This window comes from Chiloscyllium punctatum, chromosome 2 (assembly GCF_047496795.1).
Source record: "Chiloscyllium punctatum isolate Juve2018m chromosome 2, sChiPun1.3, whole genome shotgun sequence".
Classification (NCBI taxonomy): Eukaryota; Metazoa; Chordata; class Chondrichthyes; order Orectolobiformes; family Hemiscylliidae; genus Chiloscyllium; species Chiloscyllium punctatum.
Genome location: NC_092740.1, coordinates 99,815,922 through 99,835,906, shown reverse-complemented (window position 1 = coordinate 99,835,906; position 19,985 = coordinate 99,815,922). Strand labels below are relative to the sequence as shown.

The 19,985-nt window shown below is 41.2% G+C and overlaps 1 protein-coding gene across 20 annotated transcripts in view; it reads left to right on the top strand.

Annotated features, from left to right (window-relative positions):
* LOC140487080 (guanine nucleotide-binding protein G(I)/G(S)/G(O) subunit gamma-7) overlaps nucleotides 1-19,985 on the top strand; it is a 323,926-nt gene that overhangs the window by 216,470 nt on the left and 87,471 nt on the right. For all 20 annotated transcript variants that reach the window (XR_011962712.1, XM_072586533.1, XM_072586542.1 and 17 more), the window contains one exon: nucleotides 15,339-15,373. Coding sequence is in view for 4 of the 20 variants with exons in the window: in XM_072586533.1 (XP_072442634.1) it covers nucleotides 15,339-15,373 (35 nt within the window). In the remaining 16 variants the exon portion in view is untranslated. The remainder of the gene's footprint in view (nucleotides 1-15,338; nucleotides 15,374-19,985) is intronic.

The window sequence follows — 19,985 nt, the reverse complement described above, 5'->3', positions numbered from 1 at the left end:
TAACTATCTGTTTTAATACCCCAGGCTGAAGTCCAGCTGAACTCAACAAATCCTAAGCACTGAGGCATTGCTGCCAAGGGAGAGTACCCTTCATGTGCTAAAGACTAAGCCCACATCCTGACCTCAGGAGGCAATCATGTTTAACTAGATAATGTTACCATGCACAGGGGCTCCAACAGCTGTTAGATTGCCAGGAGAAATGGAATGTGGCCCTTCATTTGCCATTTGTGTGACTTATTTGGGTTCTCTGTGGGCCATCTGCCACCTATCTAGCCAGTGGCAAAATGGTGTTAGGGTGCAAAGATGATGTATGTGACACACATTGCCTTTTTGTGCCACAGGGGCCTGTAAAATTCAATATATTACATGGTGTATTTCTAGAGAAATCTTCAGGTGAATGATATTTTGAACTCCAACAGTACTTACATTGTTCATAAAGTTTCAATTATTTCTATTTTAAAGTTAGGTTCTGATTTTGCTATGCCCTAATAAATATTTTTCTACTGTTAAGTGTTTTATGGTTAGAACTAATGTTCTACCCCAAAGGAAAGCTTGGTTTTTACTAGATCCAAAATGATGTTTTTCTTCCTTGGTATAGGCGGTTCTGCTATAACGCATGTATCTTCAATGTGAATTGGCTTTAACACGATTGAAGAATTTAGACTGTTACTTGTAGAATGCGAACTTCCCTTCCCTGTATTGGTTATAATGTGATTCTGACCCCAGTATTTTAAATGGCATGGCTATTTCACTATTATATTGCGAGATCACAATAGAGCAGAACTATTGCATTTTATTAGAACTGACTATGCTACATTAAAGTTATCACAATTATTACAGTGCAAAGGCAGGTCATTCTGCCCATTGTGCCTGCACCAGCTCCACTATCTAGTGCCAATCCCTATATCCCTGCACACTATTACTACCAAAAATACCCAATACCCTCTTGATGTGTTCATCAAATCTGTTTCCACCATACTGCCAGACAGTGCATTCAATACCTTCACAACTTTCTGTGTGAAAATGTATTTTTTTTCTCTCACATTAATTCGCACATCAGTTTAAATCTATGACCTCTTGTTCTTATTTCTGTTATGAGCAGAGACAGCTTCACTAATCCGAACCGCTCATGGTTTTGAAAACTTCAATCAAATCTCCTCTCAGTCTTCTTCAGGGAAATGAATCCCAATTTCTTCAAGCTGTTCTCAGTTGAAGTTTCTCATACCTGGAACCATTCTTGTAAATCACTTCTGCTTTCTCTCTAATGTATTTGCATCTTTCCAATAATGTGGCACCCATGACTGCATACGTTACTGCAGCTGAGGTCTTGTACAAATTCAGCATCATCTCCTTACTATTTCATATTGATGCAGATAGATATATTGAATGGAATAGAATCCCTACAAGTGTGGAAAAAGGCCCTTTGGTAAAACAAGTCCACACTGACCCTCCGAAGAGCAAGCCACCCACACCCCTTCCTCCTCCTTTATATTTTACCCCTGACTACAGCACCTGACCTATACATCCCTGAACACTATGGGCAATTTAGCACTGCCAATTCACCTAAACTGCTCATCTTTGGACTGTGGGAGGAAACCGGAGCACTCACAAAAAAGCAATGCAGACATAGGGAAAATGTGCAGACTCCACACAGACAGTCACCCAAGGCTGGAATCAAACCGGGATCCTTGGTACTGTGAGGCAGCAGTGCTGACCACTGAGCCCATGTACCACGCCTAGCCCCTGTGCCACCTCCATATTGACTATATTTGTTCTGTCTTCTGCACTGACATTTGGTGCCAATAAATTGAGAAATAGAATTTTGAGAAGATATAAACAAATGAGCACAAAATAAAATTAACTCAGAAGGTTTTTCAGCATTTCTAGTATATGTCTTCATTCTAAGTCGGTTTTGATAGTAGCAAAATCATACTTGATGCAAGGAAGGTACCCAACCTGCGTTCCCTGTACCTGAAGCTACAAAGTGAGAGAGTAGAAGATGAAAATTTACTTCCAGTACTTTTATTTTAATGATTAATTTGACTTCCAGAAGGCTATCAATTACCTGTAAATCTACAAAAAGGTGTTGCATAAGGATTAAAAGAAACCAGAATTCATATTCATTCACCTTAGCCAGCATAATAAAAAACAGAACAAGTAATCACTGTTTTAAGCAAATGCTGCCATCACAATTATTACTGCATACAATACTATTGTGACTTGCTAACTAAATTCATTTGTATTACCAGGAAAAAGGATTTCCCAGTTGTTTGCAGTTTGTCACTTCTTCGAAAATTATTTTGTAATCATTGATCAAGTATTCTGCATGACTTTTCTTCAGCCGATACATATAATAATATTGAATATAGTCACACACCTAAGACTGCCATGCTAATTGTCTCATTTATTTCCCCAGTTGTTGAATGATTATCTTCTTAACAGCTAGATGTTGATTAGTAGATATTATTGTGGTGCATAAATTCTGAAAAATTCTGAATAAATCTTTAAATGGTATTTACTATCTCGCTCTTTTTTTAGTCTGCTATAGAGTTATACAGAAGGATGCCAGTTTTTTGATGTACCCAGTTACAAAATTTGATGTTAGACAAGTCAACAATGGAAATAATTCAGGTAACATTTTTAAGGAGGAAGGAGAGCAGCCAGAAGTCGTGGTACACATCAGTACCAATGACATAAGTAGGGAAAGGGAGGAAATCCTGAATAGTGAATATAGGGAGTTAGGTTGGCAACTAGAAAGCAGGATGAGCAGAGTAGTAACCTCAGGATTGCTACCCGTATCTTATGCTCATAAGGCTGAGAATAGAGACTGAGAGCAGATGAACACAAGTTTGCAGGGCTGGTGTAGGGGGGAGGGTTTCAGACATGTGGATCATTTGGATACCTTCTGGGGAAGGTGGGGCCTGTACAAGAAGACCTGGGCAGGAGGTTTAATAGAACTCTTTGAGAAGGTTTAAACTAGATTGGCAGGGAGTGGTGAGCTGTGGATCAGATTATGAAGTAGGTAGTGAACAGTCAGATACAGTATGTAGAGATAATGTGAGGAGGGATAGGCACTTGATAGGGCAAAGGTACAGTCAGTGTGATGGATTGAAGTGGCCCTATGTTAATGCACAAAGTATCAGGAATAAGGGTGACAAACACAGAGCATGGATCAATACTTGGAACAATGATGTTGTGGCCATTGCAGAGACTTGAACATCACAAGGGACACTCTGGAGACAGGAAACATGTTTCTGCTGATGGGTGAGTCCCAAACCAGAGGACACAGCTTAAAAATAAGGGGTGGGCCACTTAGGACAGAGATGAGGAGAAACCTCTTCACCCAGAGAGTGGTGGGTGTGTGCAAAGCTCTGCCCCAGAAGGCAGTGGAGGCCCAGTCTCTGGATTCGTTTAAGAAAGAGTTGGATAGAGCTCTCAAGGATAGTGGAATCAAGGGTTATGGAAGTAAGGCAGGAACAGGATACTGATTGAGGATGATCAGCCATGATCATAATGAATGATGGTGTAGGCTCGAAGGGCAGAATGGCCTACTCCTGCACCTATTGTGTATTGTCTATTATCTATTGAATGTTCCAGGGTTTAGATGTTTCAAAAGGAATAAGGGGAAGTTAAAAAAGGTGGAGATATTACCCCTGTTAATCAGGGATAGTATCACAGCTGCAGAAAGGAGAATCATTGAGGAGGGTTTGTCTACAGAGTCAGGATGGGTGGAAGTCAGAAACAGGAAAGGAAAAGTCACTTTATTGGGAGTTTTCCACAGGCCCCCCAATAGTAATAGACACATAGAGGAGCAGATTGGGAGGCAAATTTTGGATAGTTGCAGAAGTAACAGGGTTGTTGTCATGGGTGACTTCAAATTCCCTAATATTGATTGGAACCTACTTCATTCAAATAGTTTGGATGGAGCAGGTTTTGTCAGGTGTGTCCAGGAAGGGTTCCTGATGCAATGTGTAGTTAGGTTGACCAGAAAAGAAACTATATTGGATTTGGTGGTTGGCAACGAACCATGCCAGGTGTCAGACGCCTCGGTGGGAAAGCATTTCGGTGATGGTGATCACAACTCCCTGACCTTTACTATACTCATGGAGAGGGGCGGAGCAGATGGTAAATGAAAGTACTTAATTAGGCGAGGGGAATTACAATTCTATTAAGCAGGAACTAGGGCACCTAAATTGGAAACAGATGTTCTCTGGGAAATGCATGAAAGTTTAGGAAGTTTTCGGTGATAGTGCTGGACAGGTTTGTCCCACTGAGGCAAGAGAGGGATGGTAGGTTGAAAAAAACCTTGGGTGACAAGGGATGTGGAAGGAAGCTTACTTAAGGTTGAGGAAGTGAGGGTCAAACAGGGCTTTAGAGGGTAGCCAGAAAGGAACTGAAGAATGGACTTAAGAGAGCTAAAAGAGAGCATGAAAAAGCTTTAGCAAGTAGGATTAAGGAAGATCCTAAGATGTTCTACACTTATGTGAGGAACAAGAGGATGGCCAGAGTAAGGAAAGGGCTGAAAATGTGTTGCTGGAAAAGCGCAGCAGGTCAGGCAGCATCCAAGGAGCAGGAGAGTCGACGTTTCGGGCATGAGCCCTTCTTCAGGAATGCCCAAAACGTCGATTCTCCTGCTCCTTGGATGCTGCCTGACCTGCTGCGCTTTTCCAGCAACATATTTTTAGCTCTGATCTCCAGCATCTGCAGTCCTCACTTTCTCCTAAGGATAGGGCTGATCAGGGATAGTGAAGGGAATTTGTGCTTGGAGTCGGAGGATGTAGGGAGGTTCTTAATGAATATTTTACTTCCGTATTCACTACTGAGAGGGACCTTCATGTTTCTGAGGACACCGTGAAACAGATTGATATGTGAAAACAGGTTGATGTTAGGAAGGACGATGTGCTGAAAATTTTGAGGATAGATAAATCCTCTGGGCCAGACGGGATATACGCTAGGTTATTACAGGAAGCGAGGGAACAGATTGCTGCGCCTTTGGCGATTATCTTTGCATCCTCACTGTCCACCTGATTAGTGCCAGATGATTGGAGAGTGGCAAATGTTATTCCCTTGTTCAAGAAAGGGAATAGGGATAATCCTGGGAATTACAGACCAGTCAGTCTTACATTAGTGGTGGGCAAGTTATTGGAGAGGATTCGGAGAGACAGGATTTATGATTATTTAATTAGAGATAGTCATGCCCCACAAACCTTATTGAGGATGTGACAAAACATGTTGATGAAGGTAGAGCAGTAGATGTAGTATACATGAATTAACTGGCCCATAGAAGACAGAGAGTGGTGGTAAATGGAAAATATTCAGCCTGGAGCTCAATGACCAGGGGTGTTCGCAGGGATCAGTTCAGGAACCTCTGCTCTTTGTGTTTTTTATAAATAACTTGGATGAGGAAGTGGAAGGGTGGGTTAGTAAGTTTGCTGTTGACACGAAAGTTGATGGAGTGGTGAATAATGTGGAGGGCTGTTGTAGATTGCAGCGGGACATTGACAGGATGCAAAACTGGGCTGATAAATGGCAGATGGAATTCAATTTAGAAAAGTGTGAAGTCATTCACTTTGAAAGGTCAAATTTGAATGCAGAATGCAGGGTTAAAGGCAGGATTCTTGGCAGTGTGGAGGAACAGAATGATCTTGTGTTCCACATGCGTCGATCCCTCAAAGTTGCCACCCAAGTTGATAGGGTTGTTAAGGCATATAGTGTGTTGGCTTTCATGAGCAGGGGGACTGAGTTTAAGAACTGTGAGCTTATTGCTGCAGCTCTATAGTGCCCTGGTTAGACCACACTTGGAATATTGTGTTCAGTTCTGGTCATTTCATTGTAGAATGGATGTGAAAGTTTTAGAGAGTGTGCAGATTTACCAGGATGCTGCCTGGACTGGAGGGCATGTCTTATGAAGAAAGGTTGAAGGAGCTAGGGCTTTTCTCATTGGAGTGAAGAAGGATGAGAGGTGACTTGATCCAGGTGTGCAAGGTGTTGAGAGGCATAGATAGAGTGGATAGCCAGCGATTTGTTTCCGAGGGCAGAAATGGCTATATCAAGGGCGCTTAATTTTCAGGTAAATGGAGGAATGTTTAGGAGAGATGTCAAAGGTAGGTTCTTTACACAGAGAGTGGTGGGTCCGTGAAGTGCACTGCCAGCAGTAAGAGTCAAGTCAGATATGTTGGGGACATTTAAACAACTATTGGATAGGCACATGGATGATAGTACAATGAAGAGTATGTAGGTTATTCTGATCTTAGAGTCGGATAAAAGACTGGCCCAACATCGTGGGCTGAAGGGCCTCAACTGTGCTGTACTATTCTTTGTTATATGAACTACAAAGGAGAAAGAATAGCCAGCGTTCCCTAGCTATAAATTCTCGCCAGAACTTCCAGCCCCAGCATAAAATGTATATTGGCAACTTTTGGGTGAAAATAGTATCTGGCTTCACAAAGGACAAATGTAATTTGAGCCAATGACTGAAATTTTGTAAAAGTTAAAATCTTAAGGATATGAAGATAACACAAGAAGAAATGTGTACCATATATTGATCAATACCCTTGTCTCCATGAAAGACTATAATCCCCATATTTGTATGAATACTACTCTAAATGCTGGGAGGTGGATTCCAAAAATGCATATACGATGGCCACTCAACCCTCTCAAAGGAAAATGCACAAAATCATTCATTACTCATGCTCTCTCATGAATCATCTGGTAGCACATCCACATCAGCACTACCCGATTCTCCTTTGTGAGCTTGTGCACAGATGTGAAGGATAAGTAACATGATTGTGCTTGAGTGGGTTGATTAATCCAAATTAATCTCCTCCATTATCCACTTCATCCCTATCCCCCTTATTGCTACTATATGGAAGATGGTAGTTATGATTCTGTTTTTCCTCTCCCTTCAGCTAGCTCTTTTTCTTCTCCCTCCATTGTTGTTGTGGAAATGCAGGAAAGAAGTTTAGAATCATAGAAACATATAGTGCTGGAGAGATCCTTCAGCCCATGGGGTCTGTGCTGGCACATGAGAAGCATTTGACTTTCAACCTAACCCATTTATCAACACTTGGCCTCATAACCTTTTTATGACATATCAAGTACTTATTCCAGGTACTTTTTAAAAGATGTGAGGCAATTCACCTTTACCACCCTCCTAGGCAATGCATTTCAGACTGTCATCACCCTCTAGGTAAAAGGGTTTTTCCTCTCATCTGCCCTAAACCTCCTGCTATTCATCTTGAACCTGTGTCTTCTTGTGAATGACCCTTCAACTAAGCGGAACAGCTGTTTTTTACTTACTTTGTCCATGCCTCCCATAATTTGATACACCTCAAGCAGATCACCCCCTCAGTCTTCACTGCTCCAACAAAAACAACCCAAGCCTATTCACCCTTCCCTCATAACTTAAATTTTCCATCTCAAGCTGCATCTCTTCCAGTGCAATCACATCTTTCCTGTACTGTAGCGAACAGAACTGCACACTATATTCTAACTGTGACCTCACAGTTCTGTACAACTCCAACATCACTTTCCTGCTTTTGTAATTTATGCTTTGATTGATAAAAGCAAACATGCCTTTTTCTTGATGCCTTTTTCACCACCAACAAACAGGCTCTTCAGCCTTTAGAGATCTATAGGCAATCACTCCAAGGTTCCTTTGTTTGACAGAAGTTCCTAGTGTCAAGCCAGTCATTGAATACTTTCTTGCTGGATTAGTGGTGCTGGAAGAGCACAGCAGTTCAGGCAGCATCCAACGAGCAGCGAAATTGACGTTTCGGGCAAAAGCCCTTCATCAGGAATAAAGGCAGACTTTCTTGTCAAGTTACTCCTTCCAAAGTGTATCACCTCATGGTTTACAGGGTTAAATTCTATCTGCCACTTATCTGCCCATTTTACCATCTCGTTTGTACCTTCTTGTTACCCAAGACTTCCAACCTTTGTGTCATCCACAAACCTACCAGACCAACTACTCACGCAGTCATCTTTGTCATTTATATAAATTATGAATAATAATAACCCAGCGCAGATCCTGTGGGAGAGTACTGGATACTGGCTTCCAGTCATAAAAGCAGCCTTGTGTAATCACCTGCTGCCTCCCACAACTAAGCCAATGTTGAATCTAAATTATCAAATTTATCAAAGTTACCCTTTATCCCATGTGCATTTGCCTTCTTAATAAGTCTCCTATGTGGAACCTTAACAAAGGCTTTGCTGAGATCTATATAAACTGCATCAACAGTCCTACCCTTATTCAGACAACTGGTCATCTCCTCAAAAATTCAATCAAATTTGTTAGGCATGACCTCCTGATGAAACCACATTGACCGTCCCTGATCAAACCTTGCTTCTCCAAGTAGAGATAGATGCTCTCCTTTAGAATTTTCTCCAATAGTTTCCCAGCACTGAAAGGAGACTCATTGGTCTCTAGTACTCTGGCTTATTTCTGCAGCCCTTCTTGAATATTGGAACCGTTTTAGCTGTTCCTCAGTCCTCTACCACCTCCCCCATGGCCAGAGAGAAATTAAAAATCTGGGTTAGGGCCCCTGCAATCTCCTCCCTTGCCTCTCACAGGAGGCTGGGGCACAATTCATCCCGACCTGCCAACACCTCCAGTACCTATGTCAATTTGCTGAAGCACTTCAGTCTCTCTGGGTTCCTTATGTTCATCGTTATTTTCTTGGGTGAAGATGGATGTAAAGTATTTGTTCAACACTCTACAAATGACCTCTGGTTTTACCCACAGTTTTCCCCTTCAATCCATAATGAGCCCTATTCTTTCTCTGGTTATCCTCTTCCCATTGATAAACGTAAAGAATATTATGGGATTTTTCCTACTTTTACCAGCCAGAGCTTTCTCGTATCCCCTCGGTGCTTAAGAAATCAATTAAGAAAGCACTTTCTACATTTCACTGAAGCCCCACTGATTTGTACTTGCTAAATGCCTTTCTTTTCCTTTTCTTTGTATCCTGAATATCTCTGGTCATCCATGGTTCTTTGAGCGTGGTACTCCTTCCTATCACCCTGGAGGGAACATGTTAGGCTTGTACCTGCCCCATTTACGTTTTGTATGCCCTCCCACTGCACTTCTGTGGATTTCCTCATAAGTAGCTATTTCCCAGTTTCCATTGACCAGATCTGCCTCATTTTAATAAACTCCCCTGTCTCTCCAACTGAAACTTTAGTTTTGCAACGTATCTATTTCTTTTTCCATAATAAACTTAAATTGTAAAGTCATATGATCAATATTACTAAAATAATTCCTGACCAGCACCTCAACCACCAATCTGGCTTCATTCCCCAGAATTAGGTCCAGAACAGTCCTGTCGCTTGTTGGAACTTCTACTTATTAGCCTGAAAAATATAAGCCAAGAATGTATGAATATCACTCCTTGGGATTAAACAAGCAGAGATGCGTTTGGAGATTTTTACTGCATGGATATTCACAGGAATGCTTGGCACTGTGCTAGTGTACTGTCACTAACGTTTCACATTAGTCCACCCCTGTCATTCCCATTTTGTACACATGGGCAGAGTGTTCCATAGCAATCTTAATATAGGATGACGAGTATTTAATGCTGTCATTTTCTGTGAATGTCTCTTTGTGCTCTTTTCAAACAAATTAAACCAAATTAAAACCTCTTAAAGGGACACCCAAAAATATTTTTCAAATGGAACTTACAAATTGGCTTTTGGGAGAGATTGTTGCATTACAGCAGCTGGAGAAGTCTTCAAATGGGCTGGTGGGCTGTCCAGGAACATGCAGGCGCAGGTGTAACCATGGAAAAAAGTCATCCCTTTTGCATTCTTATCCACCTTAGCTATATGTTCTACCATCTTCAGGACTTGTCTTTTACTTCCTCTATCCTTCTCAATACCCTTCTATTAATTGTGTATTCTCTTGTTTGCTTTGCTTCCCAAAGCTTGCACTTATAAAAATGGAGTTCCATTTGCCACTTTTCAACTCACTCAACCAAACCGTTCATATAATCCTGCAGTCGACAGCCGCCTTCTTCACTATCACTGGCTACTATTAACAACTGTAATTGAAGAACTGTGAATATTGTACACACCATTTGAGAAGGGTGCAAAGGACTGGTCAAATAATTAATATGTGGAGGTGCCAGTGTTGAACTTGGATGGATAAAGTTAAAAATCACACAACACCAGGTTATAGTCCAACAGGTTTATTTGGAAGTACAAGTTTTCGGAGCACTGCTCCATCATCTGGTAGCTAGTGGGACAGGATCATAGGACATAGGATTTATAACAAATAATTATAGGCTAATCAGTATGGCCTCAATGATGGACAAATGATTAGAAGCAACATTGAGAGGTAAGATAAACCAATCTTAACTCTTTAAAAGTCATGGATTAATCAAGTATAGTCAGCACTGTTTTGTGGAGGAAATGTCATGTGTTACTAATTTAAAATAATTTTTGTGTAAGTAACAAGGAGGATTCGTGTGGATAATGCAATGGATGTTTTGTACATGAATTTTAGTGAGGCATTTGGCAAGTTCCCAGTTGGACTGCAGCTCATCAAAAGGTGTCCAGTACAATCTTCTCAAAGACAATACAGAATTACCAATCAATGCTGGAGTTACCAAAAACACAAGTAGAATTGCTAGAAAAACTCAGCAGATCTAGCAGTATCTGTAGAGAGAAAGTAAAGTTAACATTTCGTTCCAGTTTTTGGTTTGTTTTCTGGAATTACCAAATATGCCTATGTCTCAAGAACAAATAAAAAATGTAGCATCTCGAAGAAAGGCAGCACAAAATAATTACGGCAATTTAAATGCCTGCAAAATGAACACTGGGAGAGACACAAATTTCTATTGACAGCATCAGTGCTAGAGGAATTAGTGGTGCAGGTGGGCAAGAGGACAGATGCCATAGTTCCCCAAAAGCTCTAAAGATCCTTGTGGGCGACTATCAGAAAACTCTTCAGAGCAGGTTGTCAGGCAGGACAATTCCTGGAGTTCTGAGACCATGGATCCAGCAGCACTGTCATGTCTAATGAACTCAAAACAGTGATTAAGATCAGTGACGACATTTGACATCTCCTACCCACAACAAAAGCATTTTGTGATTCTTAATGCATGACACACAATCATTCCCATGGGTCTGGAAACGAGAGTCACAGTCTCACCATATGGAATAGAGTTTTTGAACATTTCTTCATTCAATGTGTGATGAACCTGGAGTATAAGTCACTGAAAATATTCAAGAAGGAGATACATTTTTAGATTTTTAAGGCTCCAGGGATTTGGGGAGAAATAGAGAATATGGCATTGAGATAAGGGATCAGCCATGACCATGTTAAATGCGGAGCAGGCTTGAAGGTCCAAGTGGACTGTCGTGTTTTCCAATTTGTCATTTGTACATTGCCCTTGACAACTACATCGAAAAGCACAACCTTAATTTTTCACATCGCTTCTGGTGACTTCCATAAATAATCAGATGGCTTATTCAAAGCTCAATGCTAAATGAGCAGTTACTCCTCCCAGTAACATCCTGCAGATGCTGGAAATCAGATCCAAAAACAGAAAGTGCTGAAATAATCAGCAAGCTTGGTGGCAGTTTCTGTGGAGAAGAGTTTCAATAATAGGGATATTTGTTTCAAGGCTATTATAATGATTATAGATATTAAAAGATTATAAATTGGAACTGTAGGTTTAAATTTATGACTCTAAGCTTTAGTGATTTGATTGTCAGTGATCAAGTTTTGATTATTAAACTGAGATAATCCAAGGTATTTATGCTTGGGGATGGTGGAAGTAGCTTCTGAGTTTACAATGCGCAGACTTCAAGCCTCCAAAATTCTGAGAAAAGTATGGCAGGTGTCAAGTTATAAATAGTTGTGATGTAAGCCATCCATTTATTTCCAAGATGAAAGGGATCTGGTATCAAGGAAAGTGAATTATCATTTACACCTGGATACAAAGAGTTTCATACTGCCATGGGAGGAAAAGTGGCCAGAGGAAACAATTTTTTGAGATCAGGTTGCAGACTCCCCTTCAAATTAATGAATAATACTGATAGGCAGGACAAGTTCTCTGGCCAGCAGAGAGAATAGGATGTTTTGGCTTTTGAGTCACCATACTTCGATGTAGAAGAGAGACATTCTTTCCTCAAAGAGATATATTTAGCAGTTTCTTACAGGTTCTAAGAGATATGTCCTGGCATGACCAGGGGAAGAAGAATCATTGAACTCCAGCACTAGTGGTAAAGTTTGTTCCAGAGACACTGAAAACTGAGAAATAAATACACTGTTGTTAGAGTGTAAATATACTGCACTGTAAAATGCATTATATTTAAAAAGATTTATTTTTCAAACAAGTCACAATCTTATAAAACAAAAAATACATTCAGATTTTTAATGAAAGATAAGATCACCAATGGGTGCAATCACCAATGGCACATTATATAAGAATGTGAGATTCCAGTTCAATAGGAGTTTAAAGTGTTTGACACAAACAATTATTTCGGATTTTACGAGATGAATATAAATGGGTTGAAAATATCGGTGTGGCAAGTGTTGTGTATAAAGCAGAGTTAATGCAAAGCACAAATTAGAACAGTTAGAATACCAAATGAGAAATTTGCAGAGTTTTGAATGCACACTTCCATTTGCTGAGGGTAAGATGTACTGCTGTCTGCTCACTGAGAATGTACTACAGCTAGGTTTGTGACAGCTAGGTTTATGAATATACAAAAGGAGGTGGGAAGGTGAATGATAAGGATGACACAAGGATTTTGCAGAGAGATATAGACAGTGTGTGGGCAAAAAATTGGCAGATGGAATATAATGTGAGGTTGTGCACTTTAGCAGAAAGAATAGATAGGTTGAACATCATTTAAGTGGAGAAAGACTGCAGAAAGCAATGGATTTGGGAATTGGGAATTTCCCAAGTTCAGAAGCTAATAGGGGCAGAAAATAAAATTGACATTTGTTTCAAAAGGAATCAAGTATAAAATTAGGAAAGTTTTGTTAAAACTGTACAAAGCTCTACTTAGATTACAGCCACAACACTCTAAATAGTTTTGAGCCTCTTATCTAACGAAAAATGTATTGGCATTATAAGCAGTCCAAAGAAAGCTCATTAGGCTGAAACCAGGTATGGACAGACTGTTTTTTAAGGAGTTGTGGAGATTGGGCCTGTATCTGCTGGAATACAGAAGAGCAAGAGATAACTTTTTTGAAACATACAAGATTGTTAAAAGAAAGATAGTTTCCTTGTGTGGGAGAGTCTAGGACGAGAGGCATAATCTCAGAATAAGGAGTCACACATTTAAGACAGGGTAGGAATTTCCTCTCTTAGAGGGTTGTGAATCTGTATAATTACTTAGCACTCAGGGCTATAGAGGCTAGTCATTAAGTATATTCAAGGTTGAGATCAATTTTTAATCATTCATCGAGGCAAGCATTGTGGGGAAAAGGCAGGAATGTGGAGTTGTGGATTATCAGATCAGCCATGATCTCATTGAGTGGTGAAGCAGACTTGATGGCTGAATGCTTATTTCTGCTCCTTTGTCTTATGGTCATTCTTTGGCCCAAAGGTGATGTTGCCCACATCTCAATCAGTTGCTATGATGCCTAGGTCCAAAATTGGCCAACAAGAATGCAGGCAGTCTCTTAGTTAAGTCTCATGGGAAAGAAGTATGAAGCTTGATGATCGCCCCTGCATTAGGGTTCTTTGAAGGATTATGCTCCCTTGTTGCACCTTTTTCTTTGAAAAGTGTTCTGTTGTACACTGAGGTGGAGTGTCTGGACGTTTTGTATGAATCCTGACTGGTGGGGACTGCTGCTAATTTTTTTTATAATTCATTCATGGATTGTGGACATCACTGGCTGGACCAGCATTTATCCTTGAGTAGGTGGTGCTAAGCTGCTTTCTTGAACCACTCCAAGTCATAATCTATACATAGACCCACCTTGCCATTAGGGAAGGAATTCCAGGATTCTGAACCAGCAACAGTGAAGGAAGGATGTATATTTCCAAGATAGGATAGGTGTGTGGATTGGAGGGGAACTTGTAGGTGATGGTGTTCACATATATCTGCTGCCTTTTCCTTCTCGATCTAATAGCTGTGGGTTTGGAATTTGCATCTTGTAGATGGCACACTGTTGCTACTGAGCACCAGTGGTGGGGGAAGTAAACGTTTGTGGATGTGAATCCAGTCAAGCAGGCTACTTTGTCCTGAATAGTATCAAGCTGCTTGAGTGCTGGAGCGAAACTCATCTAGACAAGTGAGGGACATTACATCACAGCCCTGACTTGTACAAATGAATAAGAACTGATAAGCATTATTTTCTTTTTGTCAGCAATTTATACTTTACACTGCAGAGAGAAAATATCCCCATTTTATAGTTAGTTACCCATCACATCCTATGGAATTACATTGTTGTAGCAGACAATCCACAGTTGCTCCCAGCTTCAAATGGATTCACATATCCCCAGTTCGCCAAATAGTAACTTTGAGTGACATTCTCAGTGAGTAGACAGGAGTACATCTTACCCTCAGCAAATGGAAATATGATGCATTTTACAGCACAGTATATTTACACTCTAACTACAGTACATTTATTTCCCCATGACGATCTTGTGCCTTTGGAAATAAATGTGCTGTAATGCTGAGGGTGTGTTATTACACAGTATGTTGAAGAATTTTATTTTTCCTTTTATCTTTTCCTTTTTTAATTATCTTCAATTGCCTCTGTGCTGTTCTACATCAGCCAGATTGGATGAACCCATTTGCTGGGCCTTCTGTTCAGTTAAAGACAGTACCATTCTGTACCAGAATATAGGGGGAATGGATTGATAAGTGTATTGAGTGTCCTGTCAATTTTCTATCCTTGTTCCATGCAGAGGGGTCAACTTCAGATGTCATCATAGATGATGTGGATAATCTTTAGCACAGCAAGAACATTGGAAATACATTGATCCATATAATTAGTAAATGGACTCTGGTTCATTATTTGGTAATCTAAGGTGCTTTTTTCCCAATAGTTATTTTAATTTAATTCTATGAATATAAATAGTGAAAATAACTGAATAGTGATTTTGCAGTAGAATCTACTGCCAATGTAAAACAACAAAGTATGTGCTCATAAGGCTTTTCAAATGTTGGTTTTGAGTGATTACTAAGAGATACGTAAGAATGTCCTGGATGTCTTCCCCAGTTCTTTGCAGATTGAAGAAAATATAGGAGAAATGCATTCAGCTTCATGACCATTTTACACCTTTTTAGAATGAAGGTGGATTTTGAAATATATGCATGTGTTTTTTTTAACATAGATAATACATTAATATTGCTTTCTCTGTTTGTTCCCACAGATTGCAGAGAATTTTCCTGGAAACAAAAGAGAGGGGTATGTATCTTGTTATTAACACAATTCTATGCAAGTGAGGCATTGATTTCTAAGCAGTGAATGAGCACAGTATGAATACAGTTGACTCAATTAAGACCTCTTGAAATCAGTCAGCATCATCTGTGTGGGATGTGATAGCTGTATTATTTGGCATATATTCTGTGTGTCTTCTTCCCGTCACCCCACCAAGCATATTACAGCATGGTTAAATCGTGCACCATATGCAGCAGGTGATTGTTACTGATGTCATTGAAGGCTGGCATTAATGCAACCTGCGTGACTCAGAATAGGCCACAAGAAACACTGCTTAAAGGATACATAGCAAAATCCATAGGTCACAAATTATTTCATGGGGATATATCTGTTAAGGTAAATCTGTACATTAACCTTTTGAAATACCCACATGATGAATCAATCTCTGTAAAGAGTCAGTCATGTCTTAATTGTATGTACTCCTAACTCTATGTGACTAAAGCTGAAACATTGAAGTGTCAACTTTTCTGAATGATACATAATTAGCACAAAAGATTAGTACAATTGATATGGGTTATTGTGGTAGTCACGATCTTTAATATATTCAACAACAAAGCAGCAACTAAAGGCTGTGTTGGATACTTATTTGCTCAGCATGTCAACTTCTCTTCATATTTCTGGAATATTCTCTATTCTCCAGTGACATTAATATTCTCCATCATGAGAACTATTTTCTTTTGCTTTTTGCTTTTCTATGAAAACCTACGTAATTTTTTTTAAACAAGTTCTGATAATGTATCAGGGGAACTGCCAGTGAAAATAATGAAGAAACTTAAAATGTCACCATGAAGGTTAGATTTGAGCTGAGATTTGCAGTGTGCTAGTGCTTCAAAAGTTGGAATAACCCTTTGCAATTTTCTACATGGTGGATGAATGATCCACCTGAGTTGAAGTACTTTCCTGAAGGAAAACAAAATTTCAGAGTGTTGCTGGATTATAACATTTTCATATCTTCTATAGATTGTCTAATGAGTGACATTGGCTCCCCTCTGAAAAGCAAGTTCCAGGCTAGTCAATTAGTTTGGTTTGCGAATGGTGCGTGGAACAAAAGAATTGGTCCCAAACCTTTTACCTCTGGAGTGAATTTTATTTAAATGGTTACATAAAAGCAGTTTCATAAATGTTTAATATATATCTTTGTGATATATTTTAAAGTTTTAGATGAAAGTTGAGATAAGGGCCCTTTTTTGCACGACCATTGGGCAGGAGCCAGTGATTTGATTCTGCTTACCACCCACAAGAGTTGACCGTATTCAGCTTATGGCTGAATAAAGGCAACTAGAAGCATGAGGGAGGAAGCTGGGTAGAATTGACTGGGAGAGGAGCCTAGCAGGAAAGGCAATGATACAGCAATAGTAGGAGTTTCCTGGGAGTATTTCAGGAGACACAGCAGGAGATTCATCCCAAGGAAAAAGAAGCATGGTACGAGGAGGATAAGGAAACCGTAGCTGAGGAGGCAAGCTAGGAATAGCATAAAAGCAAAAGAGAAAGCATATAATGTGGTGAAGAGCAGTGGGAAACAGAGGATTTGGGAAGCTTACAAAGACCAGCAGAGGGCAACAGAAAAAAAAATAAGGAGGGAGAAAATTAAATACGAGGGTAAGCTAACTAGTAATATAAAGGAGGACTGTTTGAGGTGAGCGATGCCATGGTCGTCCCTGCTGATTACACTTGCAGGAAGTGCACCTATCTCCAGCTCCTCCAAGACCGTGTTAGGGAACTGGAGCTGGAGTTGGATGAACTTAGGATCATTCGGGAGGCAGAGGCTGTCATAGATGGGAGCTTTAGGGAAGTAGTAACTCCAACGATTGCAGACAGATGGGTGACAGTGAGGGGGACTGGGAGGAAGCAGCCAGTGCAGGGACCCCCTGCGGCCATTCCCCTCAAGAACAAGTATACCGTTTTGGATACTTGTGGTGGGGGGGGGGGGGGGGGGGGGGAGGGGACTTACCAGGAGTAAGCAATGGGGTTCAGGTCTCTGGCATGGAGCCTGTCCCCGTTGCTTAGAAGGGAAGGGTGGAGAAGAGCAGAGCAATAGTTATTGGGGACTCGATAGTTCGGGGCACAGATAGGCGGTTTTGTGGGGGCGAGAGAGACTCACGTTTGGTATGTTGCCTCCCAGGTGCAAGGGTACGTGATGTCTCTGATCGTGTTTTCCGGGTCCTTAAGGGGGAGGGGGAGCAGCCCCAGATCGTGGTCTACGTTGGCACCAACGACATAGGTAGGAGGAGGGCCGAGGATGTTAGGCAGGCATTCAGGGAGCTAGGTTGGAAGCTCAGAGTTAGAACAAACAGTTGTTGTCTCTGGTTTGTTACCTGTGCCACATGATAGAGAGTCGAGGAATAGGGACAGAGAACAGTTAAATGCATGGCTACAGGGATGGTGCAGGACAGAGAGATTCCGGTATCTGGATAACTGTGGTTCTTTCTGGGGAAGGTGGGACCTCTATAAACAGGATGGTCTACACCTGAACCTGAGGGGCACCAGTATCCTTGGGGAGAGGTTTGCTAGTGCTCTTGGGGAGGGTTTAAGCTAACTCTGCAGGGGCATGGGAACCTAGACTGTAGCTTTAGGGTGCAGGACCTGGAGTGTAGGGAGGTTAGGAAAATGGCATCAATCTCAAAGGAGGGTGCCTGTAAACAGGAAAGTGGTTTGAAGTGTGTATACTTCAATGCAAGAAGTATACGAAATAAGGGAAGTGAACTTGCAGCGTGGGTTGGTACCTGGGATTTCGATGTTGTGGCTATTACGGAGACATGAGTAGAACAGGGACAGGATTGGCTGTTGCAGGTTGCAGGGTTTAAATGTTTTAGTAGGGTCAGAGGTGGGGGTAAAAGAGGGGGAGGTGTGGCATTGCTTGTCAAAGATAGTATTACAGTGGTGGAAAGGACAATGGATGAAGACTCGCCATCTGAGGTAGTTTGGGCTGAGGTTAGGAATAGGAAAGGTGAGATCACCCTGTTAGGAGTTTTCTACAGGCCTCTTAATAGTCCTAGAGACGTAGAAGAAAGGATTGCGAGGATGATTCAGGAGAAGAGTGAAAGTAATAGGGGGATTGTTATGGGGTCTTTAACTTTCCTAATATTGACTGGGAAAGCTATAGCTCGAGTTTGTTAGATGGGTCGGTGTTTGTCCAATGTGTGCAGGAGGGTTTCCTGACACAATATGTAGACAGGCCAACAAGAGGTGAGGCCATACTGGATTTGGTTCTGGGTAACGAACCAGGCCAGTTGTTAGAATTGGAGGTAGGTGAGCACTTTGGGGACAGTGACCACAATTCGGTGACTTTAACTCTAGTGATGGAAGAGGGATAAGTGTGCATTGCAGGGCAAGAAGTCTAGCTTGGGGCAGGGAAAGAATGATGCGGTGAGGCACGACTTAGGATGCGTGGCTTGGAAAAGTAGGCTTCAAGGCAAGGGCGCAATGGATATGTGGAGCTTGTTCTAGAAGCAACTATTGAGTGTCCTTGATAAGTATGTACCTGTCAGGCAGGGAGGAAAGGGTCGTGTGAGGGAGCCGTGCTTTAATAACGAATTGGAATCCCTTGTTAAAGGGAAGAGGGCGGCCTATGTAAAGCTGGGGCGAGAAGGTTCAATTGGGGCGATTGAGAGTTATAAGGTAGCCAGGAAGGATCTGAAGAGAGAGCTAAGAGAAGCAAGGAGGGGACATGAAAAGTTCTTAGTTGGTAGGATTAGGGAAAACCCAAAGGCTTTCTATAGGTATGTCAGGAATAAAAGAATGGCTAGGGTAGGAATAGATCCAGTCAAGGATAGTAGTGGGAAGTTGCGTGTGGAGGCTGAAGAGATTGGGGAGACACTGAATGAATACTTTTCGTCAGTATTCACTCAGGAACAGGACATTGTTGCCGATGTGAATACTGAGTCACAATTAATTAGAATGGACGGCTTTGAGGTATGTAGGGAAGAGGTGTTGGAAATTCTGGAAAGGGTGAAAATAGATAAATCCCCTGGGCCTGATGGCATTTATCCTAGGATTCTCTGGGAAGCAAGGGAGGAGATTGCAGAGCCATTGGCTTTGATTTTTATGTCCTCGTTGTCTACAGGAATAGTGCCAGCAGACTGGAGGATAGCAAATGTGGTCCCCTTGTTCAAGAAGGGGAGCAGGGATAGCCCGAGTAACTATAGGCCGGTGAGCCTCACTTCTGTTGTGGGCAAAGTCTTAGAGAGAATTGTAAGGGATAGGATTTGTGAACATCTGGATAGGAATAATGTGATCAAGGATAGTCAGCATGGTTTTGTGAAGGGCAGATCGTGCCTCACAAACCTTATTGAATTCTTTGAGAAGGTGACTAAGCAGGTGGACGAGGGTAAAGCGGTAGATGTGGTGTATATGGATTTTTAGTAAGGCGTTACTGCAAAAAATACGGAGGTATGGCATTGAGGGTGAGTTGGAGGGTTGGATTAGGAATTGGCTGGCTGGAAGAAGACAGAGGGTAGTAGTTGATGGTAAAGGTTCATCTTGGAGTGCAGTTACTAGCGGTGTTCCGCAAGGATTGTTTTGGGACCATTGCTGTTTGTCATTTTTATAAATGACCTGGAGGAGGGGCTAGAAGGTTGGG